A 15390-nucleotide genomic window follows, 5' to 3' on the forward strand; every position below is an offset into this window, starting at 1 on the left:
CAGACACAACAAATCATCTCTTCATACTTCTCAAAACATAAAGCTGAGGTTCACCGTACGGTCCAGTAATAGCATTGCTATTGAACCAGTGATGCTTAAAATGCTTGAAAAAGTCCCAACATCAGCTGAAAACAAGAAAAAACTGCTGCTAAAAAGCGTTTCCTCTTTTTTTGCTACTGTTGGACAAGAAGATGACCCATCCAACGCATGTGTCACCCTGTATCCCCCAGCCCCACACCCAGCAGAGCCCAGCTGTGTCGCAGTACATACGCTGCTCGCAGGTCTTGCCCCGCCAGCCCGGGAGGCAATGGCACGTCCCCAGGACATGGTCACAGCCTGCAGCGTTCTTGCAGTTGCACACCTGGTGGCAGTCAAGCCCAAAGAATCCTTCTGGGCAAGCTGAAATTGCAAAACAACCGTTTTTTATCATTTGAGCAAAGTTCTGTTTGTTTTTGTTTGTTTGTTTGTTTTTTCTCCAGAAGCTTTATTTCAGAGACCTGAAAACACTGCCATCTCCTAAGACTCTAGTTAGGAGGTTGCAAAACTGTTTCAGTGTTTCTGTGATGATGGAAAAGCCCTTCCCAGCCCTGGGACAAAGCACCAGTTGGTGCATTGGGAACGTGAGGCAACTTGGCAGCTCCAGTCTCCATCCCTGCATCCTCACGTGGGCTTGGCCCACGTGGGTGGATTGTCAAGAGCACGGCAAAAAGCACATCCCTGCCAAAAGGAAGCCAAGCCACTAAAAACAGAAGTGCTACAGCTCCTGGGAGAAGAAGTGCCAGAAAGCTGTACCAAGGGCAAGCCACCCACACGTTTTCTTCCGTCTTCGTTTTTTTGGAACCAACCTAACTGTTCTGGCTGTAATTTTCTGTCTGAAAAGGTAAAACAGATCAACGCAGAGCAAACACTCAGCCTGCCTGAAAGAAAATGTGGGAAACAGGGGCCGATGGCAACTGCAAGCAACAGGCACAAAATTCTACTTTCAGCTCTTCCAACAATCTACAAAGATTCACCCAATCTGAGTGATTCGGAAACTAGAATGTGGTTGGTTTTTATTTTCTCTCCCAATTGTATCACTCAAGTTTCCCCCTAATCTTCACCCCTGTTTTGAAGAAGGATATTTAGCCACTTTGTCCTCTTTTTAATTCCTCTGGTACAGGACACAACACAGACAACTGTCTGGCTTTTCCAATATGGTCACAGTCTACCAGAGACCACCAGTGCCTTTGGTATATCAGCAAGTAGCAAATATCTCTCAAATAGTATGACTTAATTTCTAATTAAATGGACTCAAACCAGTTGATTTGGCTTGTCAGCTCCTGATGTCATAACTAAGACAACGTAGCAAAGGAGTCACAGGACATGTATTGTTCTTTTTGAGAATGACAGCCCTGTGTTCATGCATTACATGGAATTTTTGTACTCTAGAGCAAAAAACCAACAAAACAGAACAAAAACATATAGAAACAGAGTTAAAAGAAATGACTTTTAAAAGCATCACAACACAGCTAAGATAAATCAAGAGGCATGCTTGGCAACAGAGCTTTGAAAAGAATATTTGTTTCAGAGAATAACCCCTGGTAAGAATGAGAGGGAAACACCAAGCCCTATTTAACACAGCCCATGCTGCTGTGTGAGCAGGGAGGCTGTGCAGCACCTTTCTTCCCATCAGAGGGCAGCAGGGTCCTGCGAGTGCTGCCACTTCCCTCTAACGCTCACAAATTGGCTGATAGGTTCTTCTAAATAAAATAATAGTAACGACCATAATTTATAAAACCTTCAATCATTTAGAAACAGTTTTTGGAACGTTTGACTCTGTGCTGTTCCTGCTGCGCACAAAACTGTATTTTTTGGTATGGTCTGCACAAAGATACAGTGCCACAGCAACCTCCTTCGCTGATGCCACAGCAATGTCCCTAAGAAATCCGGACCGTCTTTTCCAACTCATTTCATAGAAAATGATCTGTAGGATTAGTTAAGTTGAAAGGTTGTTTGTTCTTAAAGAGCACAGATGCACAGATCCGTGGTTTTCCATGCACAAAAGGAGAGGGAGCAGCGTGAGGACAGCACCTTTTCCACAGAAGGTCCCGGTCCATCCCGCACTGCACGTGCAGGCTCCGCTCACGTGGTCGCATGCAGCCCCATTCTGGCACTGGCAGCTGTGCAGGCAGCTGGGGCCAAAGCTTCCCTCAGGGCATCCTGCAACAGGGAATCCAAAACAGATGATGGGTGAATGAATGGTGGAGCAGAGAGGAATGTTTAGAGACATAGGAATTCATACTGCTCGCAAAAGGGGAATCGAGGCGTTGAGGTAATGCCCTAAAAGTGATATCATTAAGTACTCTCCTCGGGCTTATTTTGTTCAAGTCCACTTTGTAGAAGAATGTCGGGGTGTTAAAAGGCTGAACTCTGAACAGGAAAAAAACATATTGATCGTGAGAGCTGCAAAGCCTGTGATTCCATACTTTCTGCTTGAGGACACCGAGCACACTGGTCTAGCACTGCTAACTCGCTCACATCCTCTGGGATATCCATTGCCAGGAGGGGAAGCCTCCCAGCCCCTGTGCCTCCTTGTGAGCCATGTCCTCTCTTTCCCTGCAAATCCTCATCCCCTAGAAAGCTGGAGAAAATACGGAATGTGGTGGCCTCCTGCAGAAAGCTGCATAATTCACTCTCAGGCTCGCTTTAAAACACATTACATTCGGGGGACAGCCTAACACATTACATCTGGGGGACAGATTAATGGTTACATCTCCACAGCAGTTCATGTTCAGAGTTTGAAAAGATTCACATGGTATGCTCTATCTGAAGGAAAAGGCAGCACTTGAGAATGAAAATAACTTCTTCCAGAGTTATAGGAAAATCGATCAAAAATGGGGCCAGTTGCCTAATTGACACTAGATAATTTGGACAAAGCTAAAGTATAGAGATGCCTAGGCATCATGTATATATATATATATAATTAAAATGGAACAGAACACAGATTGGAAAAAGCAGCAAATCTATAGAGGGAATGTCAGGGGTTGCCAAAAGCTTTGTCAGGAGCAATGGCTTCTTGCATTGCCTAAGTCAGAGAAGATGATGACCAGCTCTTTGGCTGCTTCCTGTCTGCAGAGGTGACATTTTGAGAGAGGTCAAGAGAGAAGGACAAGTGGAGCTGGCAGCTACAGCCTTCCCATAGCTGTCCTTCCATTCCCTCTGGGGCAGAAGTAACAAGAGCCCTAAGAGACACTTTTGAGGGTTTCTGCCTTTAGGTCACCACTCCAGATTACATATTTTGACATTTCCGTGTGACACCAGCAGTTAATTCTGCCTGCACTACAGAGATTCTGGTAGCTGGATCTCTGCTACTGTAAGACAGACTGATCAATCGATAAAATCTTTTTTTTCTTGTATTCAATAGTAACAATAATAATAAAAATAAGAACAAAATAGCTTAACTATGCAACTTACTGCCATGAGACGAGTGGACACCAAATGTTTGCATGGAATCAAAAAGGAAATAGGCACATTAGTTGGAAGAAAATGCCAAACTGTATTAAATATAGACATATTGCTTCTGTTTTAAGAAACTTCCAAATGACAAATTGCTGAAGCCTGGGAAAACATATCTAAAATTCTCAATACGACTGTTTTTATCTTCTGCGGGCATCTGCAACTGACCCCTGTTGGAGATGGAGACCCTGGGTCACTGGGAAGGGACATTTTTGTTGTTAATTAATGGTGGACCCTAAATCTTCCTGATCCTACATCTGTTATGTCCACATAAAGCACTTCTATATGCCTGGTATTAAAGAGTATTTATGAAGATGTGCATACCTACAACTGTATAAACATAACCAATATGGAAAATTTTATGCTACTTACAAAACATACATCAATCTCATTACAAGATTCAAAATAGGCATTTAGGTCTGAAAATAACTTGTCTGGAATCCAAATTAGTGACAGCATTAGACCCTGCTGAAACCCCACAAGAGGCTGTGAGGAGGACAAGTTTCTGCTCCTTGCTTTTCCAAAATCCCTCTGTTGACAGAAGTGTGACTCACTCTGCTCGCAGTGTTTCCCAGTGAATCCTGGCTCACAGAAACAGGAGCCAGTGACAGGATCGCAGCTCCCATCACTGTTATTGCAGGCACAGGAGTTTTTGCAGTGCTGTCCCCAATGGACGCTACTGCAGGCTGCAATGCAAAGCAGTGTTTGTGTTGAGAATGAGCTCTGAGCTTGGCTGACAGATGATTTCCCTTCTAAATAAGAGAACAGAAAGGATGCAAAATATGCACTCGACATATAGGCACTATGGACTAGACTGTCAGCTGTGCAGCAAGTGGTGCAAATCAATGGAAGTAAATACAGATTTACCCCAGCTGAAAGTAGGGACACAAAGGCATATACCACAGCATGTCGTTAAAACTGTTCATTCACAGTTACTCCCCATCCATCAGCCACAGAGACTTTCATAGACATAAAATATCAACTATCAACTCACACAGCTGAAATCTGCATAACTGGGAATAGCTGGTGTCTGCAAGTAACTTGTTAGCAACCAGCTATCTGCAGAAGTTATGAATGAAAAGGCAGCTTCTTCCCGGCCTGAAAGCTGGGTGTCTTTCTGCCTTTGTCAAGGACAGGGAAATGGACTCAGCAGAAGTGTGACTGGATGAGATTGGCTGCTGTGTGTTAGGCAGGGATTCAGACTTCAAATAATCTAATAGCCAGGTTTCTAGACTTGAAATGACAGAAGAAAATGGGAGCCTCAGAAGTGTGCTGTCTCAGAAAATCAAGCTTCTTTCAGGTGTGTAAGAAAGGCTTGAGTGCATCATGTTAGAACACTTGCATTTGACTTTCAGAAAGACAGATAAGGATTCCTCATTTCTGTGCAGAGGGATATTTTTATTTTAGTACAAACTATTTATTGGATGGGAGGGGAGCAGGGACAGGCAACGTCCTAAGAGAGAAAAAATACATGCCTCTTCCTGTCTACTGAGAAACGTGTGTTTTATCTCTCTATCTCCATACGAGTGCCTGAACTCTTCTGAATCTAAACGAAAACAAAATCAAAACAAACAAGAAGGAACTCCATACTTGAGAATTTACAGGGAAAGGGGGACAAGAAAGCTTGGTTTCATGGGATTGCTTGCATTGTCTGGAGAGTTTCTACAGAAAATCATAGCAGATTTTCAAACAGTTGCAAATCACCCTGAAGCAGTTTTTCTCTCCCAGCGGTGTGTTGACAGTGGCTGCTGGAAAAGAAAAACATCCCTTGTTTTAAGAGAAGCACTGCTAAAACTGGAAGCATGACTAAGATTTCTTTTCCAAATTCGGGGAGATGAAACATGGACACAGAGAAACCTCACCGCTCTGTTAGAGCGTCGCACTGTTTTCATTCTGAAAATCATATAACACGATTATGACAGCGTGCCACAGCCAAAGCGCAGCATCTCCTTCCTTTCATGTAAGAGTAAGGATGAATATGTCAATTAGGACCAGAAAAAACGGTTTTGGAGCTGAATATCTGTTTCATGCCCAGGCTGCAATAGCCGAAGAGCTGCCTTACTGAGAGGTTTCTCCAAAACAACTTTTGTCATAGCACTTCCCAAACAGAAATAAAAGCTTTTCTTCGCCATGGTCACATAATTCTTTAGACAGCCTGAGGATTTCTGGAAAGTTATCTAAATGGCTCCACGTATTTCAGACTGGTTGGACTTATAATTCATGAGTTGGTGGAGGCTTCAGATTCTCCCAGAATTCTCTTCAGCACCAGGCCTGAGAAGGAAGCCAGATCCAAAAGTTACTTCTGTCAACACCTGCAATGAATTGGCATGAATTTCAACTTTAGAGAGAGGTTTGTGCTCTGTTGGATCTTTTTGCAAGAGGGACCATAACAAATCAAGCAGATAAGATGCAGATGGAAGAAAAGGAGAGAAGAAATCAGAATGGGTTGACATTCTGATGGTGCTGTCCAAAAGGGGCACATCTGGGTTCTTACACTGCCACCAACACAGAGAGCTATGCTAAAGTCAACAGAAAGATGAGCTCCTCTTCCAGAGAACAGAGCTTCTCCCAGCATTTGTATGCACAAGTTAGAGGGTGACCTTAAGACACAAGACTGCACATGTCATTCACTTGTTGGATAAATCTCCCCTAAACAATAAGAAAAATGGAGAATTAATCTTTAAACTAATATGTGCTGGAAATGAAAAACAGAACTGTCAGTCAGAGTGCTGACACTGGGCGAAGGGATCCACAGTGTTGAAACAAGAGCTTATATCAATACTTGGTGCTTCATCAGCCATCTATTTCAACACTTCGAACCTAGATAATTAAGGATTATATCCACCCAGGCTGTGCAAACCCATAAATACACCATTTCAGAAGCAATAAGATTAGCAGAAGTATATTAAAAAAAAATGTAATAGGCTAAGAACAAACAGAGCTGGCTCTTACAGTAGCAGATGAGTTTGTGAGATATCACATGCCATGGATAGAAAGTCAATGTTTGACTTACGGTGCCTGCAGTCATGGCCAGTCCAGCCAGGGGGACATGTGCACTCCCCAGTGACGTGGTGACACAGAGCATCACTGCTGCAGCTGCATGGCAGCAGGCAGTTTTGTCCATAGTATCCATCAGGGCAGGCTGAAACCAGAGGAGCAGACTGCAATTTCACCTAGATAATAACTCATAGATCTTTTCAAACAAGACAGTGACAGCCTGGCCCCTAAAACATGCACCAGCTGAATCCAGAAAGCAAAACGGTGAAATGAAGGAAGCACCTGCAGTTTGTGCACTGAGTGGACAGGGCTGAATCCTGTAAGTGGAATAGTTTTGCCTTTTGGATACTTCTGCCCACCACTATCAGCCAGAGGAAGAATCTTCTCCAAAGCACTGGGTGATTTTCTGATGAACAAGTTAAAAACACGTGCCAGCACTGAAGCCGTGCACGAAGCACTCTGTCCTGAGTGCCTGTCTGTCCTGGCAGCCTTAACACACTCAGCTGGGGAAGGAGCTGTGCTCCAGCAGCACAGACTCTCATGGTTTGTGATGGGTCTGCACAGACAGTGCTGATATTGCTCCTTGTCCTCATGCTTTGATACAGTTAGTGTGACCAAGCAGCACTGCTGCCTGCATAACCTTTGGGGACAGTTTCTCAGCACCTTTCACCAAGGAATCAGAGCTACAGTGTAAGCATTACAGCTAATAAATACTGCATTTCTAAGTAAATACAGCTTTAATTATAACATCAATATGGGATGCAGTTTAGCCTTTCATTGGCATTTATATATTATCCCCCTCTGTCTGCAAAACAGTCAAACCCAACCTGGGGAATGCCTCAGGCTGCAGAGTGCTTTAATTTGGGTCAGCGTCCCTAGTGCCACAAACACCTCACAGAACAGAAAGAAGGCAAAATCCACACCAGAAGCTGAATTTTCACCCTGGTATTATATTATCTCTGCAGACTGAAAGCGCTTTCAAGGGAAATCTTCTGAAAGAGCCAACAGAATCCTATAGTGCAGCATACAGGAATACATCTAAAGGCTGACGCAAAGGCTCTCTTCCAGTTTGCCTTGCATGTCTGCTTTTTGGTTTGGTTTCTGATACAGTAGCACTGGAAGCATAGGGGTATATCTGAAAAATGAATTTCCACACTCAGCGTAGGAAAAACAAGACAGAGAGTCAGGAGAAGAGGGCTGTGTTTGTATTTCTGTTGGGCTTGGTGCAGGCAGAGCTCTGAAGAGTTTCTAGCTAGTGTCACCAGCACCCTATGTTTCACACCCAGCACCACCTCCAGTGCGAATATCAAAGAGGTATCCTCCAGCCCCACTGCAGTGCAGTATCCCAGAGATTTTATTCACCCCTTTATTAATTTCCCAAAGTAATGCACTCCTTTTTGTTTCTTTCATTGATTCCAAGTCCTTCTCTGATAGGATCAAGTGACCTCCAGGGGTATCTTGCAGCCTGAACCATTCCCTAAGTCTCTGCAGGGGCTAAAAAAGTACAGTGTGCACCCAGACCAGCATACAAATCACTATTATTAATTGGAGCTGGGGGGACAGGATAGGATAATGGCATCAAGCTCCCTTTTTATGAGCAATCCCACTGAGTGGATGCAATAAGTTCTTCTCCAAGACTTACCCTTTACCTGTGCTGAAAGAGAAGCACACTGTGTTGCAGCAGTTTTGGAGGAGAAAGCCACAATCCAGCTCCTCACCCTATTTGCCAAAGCAAAGCAACCTACACTAACCCCATGTGGAACATACCTCTCTCACACGTGGCACCTGTTTTCCCAGCTGGGCAGATACAATGCCCGGTCTCTGGGTCGCAGGGAGCTCCCCCACAGTTGCATCTCTGTTTGCAGTCTACCCCAAAACTCCCGGGATGGCAAGCTGTCCAGAAGAAACCCAAACAGCTGATTAATAAAGCAAAGCATTTGAAAGATAATAGCAATTACCATGTACAGCAATTTTAAACAGAGCTGTGCTGGCACACAGCGATCTGTGTCAGCTTCAGCGTTTCACACTAAGAGCAACTGTACCCTTTTATCTGCAGTTTCTGCATCTGAATCTAAGGTTCATGGTAAGCTTTCCCATCTAGTGTGTACCTCCCAGGGAAACAAGCAGTGAGTACCTACAGGAATGGCATTTTTCTCCATGGAAACCAGGCGGGCATGGGTGCTTGCAGGCTCCTGTCTCATGGTCACACGTAACGTCGGAGGAACAGTTGCACCTCAGTTTGCAACCAGCCCCATAAAAGCCAGGTGTGCATGCTGGAAAATGCAAGTAAAGGCATGGTGTGTGTGAGCAAACAGAATTGCTGAAGAAACTTCACAGAAGTCCAAACAGCAATCAGCAGGAATTGACAGGAAAATGTACTGCAAGATGTATTTCAGAGGTGTTGATAATGAAGTGGAAGCAATATTTAAACACATGCACACACAGTGCATAGAAGTTGGTGCATAAATGTAACTCAGAAACAGAGTGCCAGAGTACTTGAGGCTATATTCAACTACTAGGATATGAAATAGCATCACTGCTATTCTCCACTAAACTCCCAGAAGCAGTGCAGTAAATCCGATGCGTTACTGTGTGCCCAGAGAGAAGTTCGAAGGGAGAATATTGCTTTACTCCAGTGCTGTCTTCAGAGACACTCAAACAGGAATGCAGAACACAATTCTCTCTGAACTATGCCCAAAACTACACAGAATAAGCGAGATTCAAAGACCTGGAAAGCTGGAGGAAAAGCAGCATTACAGAAACCATTTACAAATAAGCCTCCTTAAATAAAACACAATTTTGCCACTTATTTGATGTCTGCATGGTAAACAAAAAAGGAGCAGAAGCGAAAACCCCCACAATGTCCATCAGTTAGGGTTGTAATAGAATTTGGTTTCTAGATTTCTGTTGTCATTTCATCAGGCTAAAAAAAAGCAGCACTGCTGCACTGTATTCCCAGTGGTGTCCCTGCAGGCTCTGTGATATCAGGCACTCACAGAGGCTGCAATATGAAAAGCCAGAGACCAAATAATTAGCAGAATGTGAATTTACCATTAGCAGCAGCACAATAAAGCACGTGCGAGGAAGAACGAGACATGCAGAGAGGACAAAGGGATAAACAGACAAGGGGAATGTCCCTTCCTGCTGTACCTCTCTGGCACTTCTTGCCATGATATCCAGGCTTACAGGTGCAGGTCCCATTCAGTGTGCTGCATCCCAGTGTGTGCTCCTTCACGCACTGACACTCCTGCGAGCAGCCTGCACCAAAGGCCCACCTGGGACAGGCTGCAGCCAGGTGAAAGGGAATTGTTAGGTCTGTAATTAGGTGTGAGTTACCTGAAATCACGCCCTTCTGCAGGATGTGATGACTGCAAAAAGCAAAATGTTCATTTTTAATTTCAGCAAATACGTCCACTTCCCTATGGCAGTGTCTATCAACGTGTGGGTGTGTAAAACACAGTTTATATGGTTCCTATATGAAGTAATTTGTTCCATTCCAAGCAATATGTGGTGAATGCAAGAACAAGAAATGTTTTGAAGCAAACTTAGTTAAGTTTTGGAATGAAAAATATTCGGATATAGCCCTGTTTCATGACAAAAAAGTAATAATCGAGCAAGTATTTTCTTCTTGCATGGGTTTTCCAAACAAAAAGTGAGTGCAAAGAAACTGGACTGCCTATTTCATAATATTTTTATGTTTTGATCATTTTATTTCCATTTAACATTTGATTGTATACATTAATGTTCCTCTGCACTATGAGCATTTCCACTTGAGGAAAAAACGTGCTTGTCTCATCTAGGAAATCCATGCAAGGAAGGAGACACAAATTTAGGGAAAGCTAATGTTTGTGCTATTAACTTTTGGTTTACCATAGGGTGAGCAGTGAAATTATCAGACTTGAACCTTATCCACAATCCTAACTTAAACATGCCCAACCCAACTCCCACCTCTAGTCCTCACCTTTATGCATTAACAAACCTCAGGCCTTACAGCAAGGATTGATTGCTGCAGGAGAAGACAAATGGGAGTTTCTAGGGCCCCGTACAGTGTGTGAGAAGTCCTCTGTCTTCTGTTCCCTTCTCACTGCAGAGCTCATAGCCTATGCTCATCCCCAGTGTGAGCTCTCCTGCTAACACTGCTAAGCAAGGCCCGTCCCAGAGCCTCTCTCATTTTCTACAAATGTGGAATCTTTGTCAGTCTTCTATGCAGTGCACACATTAAATAAGCAGATCAGGAAGGGCTGCTGGGACTTACTGAGGTGGCAGAAGCGTCCGTACAGCCCGGGGTCACATAAGCAGGCCCCGTACAGCCGGTGGCAGTGGCCGCTGTTGGCACAGATGCATGGTTTGTTACAGTTCTTCCCAAAGAATCCCTTGGGACAACCTTTGGAGTGAATAAATGCAGTTGTTAAGGATTTAAATTAGCACCAAGTCAGCTCTCTTTTTGTGGGTACTACAGAAAACACAACGTTGCTGGCCTTGGGCTGAGCCTCTGGTGCAATGCCGTTGGTGCAATGCCCTTGCCACCCGTTTTCTTGCTTTTATTTAAACAGACATCACTCGAGGCACTCCATGGGGCAAACGGTCTCACAAATTGGACACTATTCTCATGTCACCCCAAGGATGCCCCACACATCATGACATCCAGGCAGAAACAAGGGGAGATGGGGTGGCCTCAGGCTCATGCTAAACCCAGAAGGATGAGGGAGCTCGTACCGTCTTCACAAAACGGTCCCTGGACTCCTGGCGGGCAGTGACACTGCCCCGTGATGGCATCACAGGAGCCTCCATTCTGGCACATGCAGATACCAGCACAGCCATCACCATACGTCCCCTGGGAGCAAGCTGCAGGGAGAGCAGAAAGAGTGAATGGGCCCCGACATCCCATCCCTGTGCCCTGCATGGAGCAAAATGAGGCTGCAGGCATCAGAACTGGGAGGAAATCAGTCCCTGTAGTCAAACAAGCTCTGAGCAATGTCATCATCTTTCTATACAAGGCAAAAACATTCACCTCATGTTTACCAGATGATTCTAAAGTGATATCTGAAGTATCTGAGCTTACTCAAGTGAAGGAATTTTCCTAGGAAGTGACAAGCTTGAAAATACAGCTTTATACATTCAGAAATACATATTTGAAATGTCTCCCATCCTCCAGTAACTATTAGGAAAATGTTGTGCTTTTGTAGCACATTCTCTGAAATTCCACAGCTGACCACATACAGAAGTAGGTCCACAAGAGCATGGGACTCCTTCCTAATGCTCTGATTACTCTGGTAACAAAAAAAATAAAGAAGTGAAATAGAGTATTGTTCCACTGTTTGCAGCTTGAGCTAGCTGAGTAAATGCAGTTGCTGGAGTCATTTGACTTAACTGACATTTTATCAATGTACATTAAGAAACTTGACATTTCACATCAATTTCCATTTGGTTTCTATGGTGTATTATTATAGAAATATAGTTCCAGATTTCTCAGCTGCTTAGCTTACCCTAAACCCATGAACTATGCCATTCTTTTTTTTTTTCTTTTTAGAAAGAAAGGAAAAGGAATGAAAGCCACCTCATATGGTTACTTCTCAAAGATTGGATGCTGTATTTATTCCTGTCATTGCTTGCTTCGTTGGACTGCAGGTATGGCTTAATGCAGCTCCATTACTCTGAATCTCTAAGTGCCAAAGTTAAATTCCATAACTTTACATGCATGGGTATCTAGTGTAAATATAGAGCAAAAATGTTATTATTATTTATGAAGTGAACTGAAGAATTTCCTGTCCTGAAATTTTTATAATCTATCCAGAACCCCTAGAGCACCATGAATGTCAGTAAAATATTCCCAACTTGGCAGCCTGAGTAGTTGTAGGTAGAAATCATTATTTTAATTCTCTTCATTCCTATTCCTTCAGCTGTCCTTGGTGTTTACAAACCAAAACCAGATTGGTCTTCAGAAATAACTAAGGGCAGACTGATGATGATTTCAATCATTTCCTATAATTTTTGTTTCTGTGATGATGCCTTCTAAACAAACAACTGAGCACCACTGACAATTGACACTATGCGATGTTATTGTTCCAGGTGGTTTGCACACATACTTCTGAAACTGAAGGACCTTCTACAGAGAGGGAAGAATAAGAAGAACAAACTGAGAAACACAATGTGCAATACTAAAAATTAACCACTCCAGGAAACTGTTCGTACTAAAAAGGATGGTTAGAAGGAAGAAACAAACAGTTCAGTGTTACCAAGATAATTAAAAACAAAAACAAAAACAATTGTGATTCTGTAATGGAAAATCCAAGTTTAGCACATTTGCACCCCAGGCAGTCACACCACCTGCTAGGACAGTCCTCTGAAACTCAGCTGGGCTAGCTGGAGAGCAAAGCATTGCAAGAACACTGCAGCACCAGGCACCTCCAGCAGTGAAATGAATAGGAATTGTACCAACATGAGCACTTTGGATGGGGCACTGCAGTGTGTGTGATGGCAGGGACCTCACTGTCTGAAGGTTTGTTGTAGCATCCGTACAATTTGTACCTAACGTGTCATGCTGTAATAAAATGTTGATCTGGAAAGGAAAAAGCTGCGCTCCTGCATGAGTTTTTTGGATTAAAAGTGCAACAGTTTATTCCTCTTTCCTACCTATCTTCAGTGTCACAGCTCCAGGACAAAGTCACTGCCTTTCAAACAAATTCAATGCACTGTACTCACTTTCATTGCAGATAATGCCGGTCCACCCAGGTGAGCAAACACAGCCACTGTTCTCACTGTTACATCTGCCTCCATTCATACAATCCTCACAGCTCAAGCTGCAGTCATTGCCAAAAGTGTTATCAAGGCAAACTGAAAAGAAAAAATACAGAAGGCTCAGTGAGCACCAGACAAAACACTTCTAAAGGCTCTTACCTGTCCTTCCAGATGCACAAGGACAAAAGGGAATGTGCATAACATTGACAATCTGAAAAAAAGCCTATTCAAGTTGTTAGTGTTTGCGCTGGAAGCACTGCAAATATCACCAAGTCATGCCAAAATGTTCTCCCAAGAGAAGATTCCCAAATTTTCTGCTTCAAATTTCAGTCTGAATAAAAGGAAAAGTGGGACTACAGCTGGAATTGATGCCCTTAAATACTGCGATTCCCCATCAAAGAGCACTTGAAAGTAGCTTTTAAGAGCAAATAGTTTGCCTTCAGAAAAATAAAAATTGCATTAATGCTTAATAAAATTGTATACAGTGATAAATATTTATTGGAAGAGCATCTTTTTTCCTTGTGAGGCTCAGCTTTTTGTTTTATGATTTTAGGAGGTGCATTTTGTGCTGTTAAATGCTGTCAAGTGATATTTTTAACAGCGTGGTTTGAGTTACTCTAGGAAGACAAAGGATAATACACATTTATCACTTGCTTGCTTCCTCTTGGTTCTAGAAAGGGTTACTTGAGGCAGAAAAACTAAGAAATACAAAAATGCATTCCTGCCTCCCCATCCTGCTCTCTTTGTCTCCCTTGTGCTATGAGCACCCACAAGTGAACACTCTTCTCTCTTTGTGGACTCTGTTGACAAAGGAAGAGAAAAATAAGGGTTCCTCTGCTAAAATACATGAGTGACAAGATCTTATCCATGTGGTCAGACTATTGCCTTGCAGGCTTTATAGATGTGGCTGGAGGCTTTTTGGAAGGGGGTTTTGAAAAACACCTGAGAGCAAGCTGGCAGATTACTTCAGCTAGCAGCAAGTTGTCAGGCTGGTTGCTTTTCACCAGCAATTTTCTGTGTGGGGCCAGATTTCCTCCAGGTCTCAGCACCCAACTGTTCCTCCTTGTAAAGCTGAGCAAACACCCAGGTTTGCAGGGGCATTGAGAATCCCAGTGCTCCCATTGGGAACAAGTTGAGAGCAAATACTTCAAAAGAATACAAATTACCACTATAAACTTCGCACCTCTACATTAGAAAGTCATTTCATCTGTAGAAAATCATTAACTATTTGCTCCAGTTAATCATTCAAAGCATTATTTTTTCAGCACAAAAACACAGGAATATTTGAGAGGTAAAACAACTTTCTAAGCCATGAGAAGTGTCATCCCTTCCTCAGTTGTTCCTACAAACCATAACATGCTGCAAATTCTCAGCTTTAAAACAGAGCAGATGTTCAGCTATGACTAAAAATCTCCATGTTTGTGTGGAACAACAGAACATACAAAAACCTGTTGATAAATATTTGACTGAGGTTTCTGTGCCTGATCGTTTTGCCCATGGTTATTTCATTTATCAGTCTTCCAATTGATTGTCAGTGTTGTTGAGTCTGCCTGGATGCTATGTGATCTGGGAGGCATAAATGATTGTGTTCAGAGAAGTAAGTGCTGATTAAAGCTGAGACGGGTTCCTGACTCATTGCCTGTAGGACACGGTCCTCAGATGAGCAATTAGAGTGAATACAAAAATCACAGGACATATGTAATGAGCACCAGTGAGCAACCAGCACTCATCAAAAGGTGAGCATTGGGTTTGAGCCCTCCCATAGTGCAGTTTCCATTTCCAGGGGAGGAACTGATGCCGTGCACAGTTCAGAGCCTGTAAAGTTTGAAGAAGCACAGGACATGACTGCTCTACACCCACTCCTATAGCTGTGAGGCTCTGCTGCCTCATCTCTATGCAGTTACCTCCCTGAGAACATACCCCAGCCACCAACAAGGTATCTGAATCTCCAGAGGTAACACGTGTGGTTTTTTAACTCACAAATAAGAACGTGCACTCACCAGCTCTGTGCACCAACGTCAGCTCTCCTCGCTGCTCCTCATCCTCCCGTGGGGACCCGAGTACATAGTGGAGGAGCTGGGGGGCACCTCTGAACTGCAGCCCCGGAGCCCCTGCAAAGCCTGACACCGCCGTGTCCCCACCTAGTGCTGACACACAACG

At 43.5% G+C, this 15390-nt stretch overlaps 1 protein-coding gene across 1 annotated transcript in view; it reads right to left on the minus strand.

Moving 5' to 3' along the window:
* Positions 1–15390, minus strand: part of LOC136056321 (multiple epidermal growth factor-like domains protein 6) — a 155890-nt gene that overhangs the window by 20564 nt on the left and 119936 nt on the right. Inside the window, exons 12-22 of the mRNA XM_065748448.1 lie at positions 15231–15377; positions 13195–13326; positions 11209–11337; positions 10748–10876; positions 9643–9777; positions 8631–8765; positions 8260–8385; positions 6509–6637; positions 4050–4181; positions 2071–2199; positions 271–399 (exon numbers count right to left, since the gene is read on the minus strand). Coding sequence (XP_065604520.1) covers positions 271–399; positions 2071–2199; positions 4050–4181; positions 6509–6637; positions 8260–8385; positions 8631–8765; positions 9643–9777; positions 10748–10876; positions 11209–11337; positions 13195–13326; positions 15231–15377 — 1452 coding nt within the window. The remainder of the gene's footprint in view (positions 1–270; positions 400–2070; positions 2200–4049; positions 4182–6508; positions 6638–8259; positions 8386–8630; positions 8766–9642; positions 9778–10747; positions 10877–11208; positions 11338–13194; positions 13327–15230; positions 15378–15390) is intronic.

This window comes from Cyrtonyx montezumae, unplaced genomic scaffold, assembly GCF_038088225.1.
Source record: "Cyrtonyx montezumae isolate F1298 unplaced genomic scaffold, pur_monq_1.0 scaffold_5, whole genome shotgun sequence".
Lineage (NCBI taxonomy): Eukaryota > Metazoa > Chordata > Aves > Galliformes > Odontophoridae > Cyrtonyx > Cyrtonyx montezumae.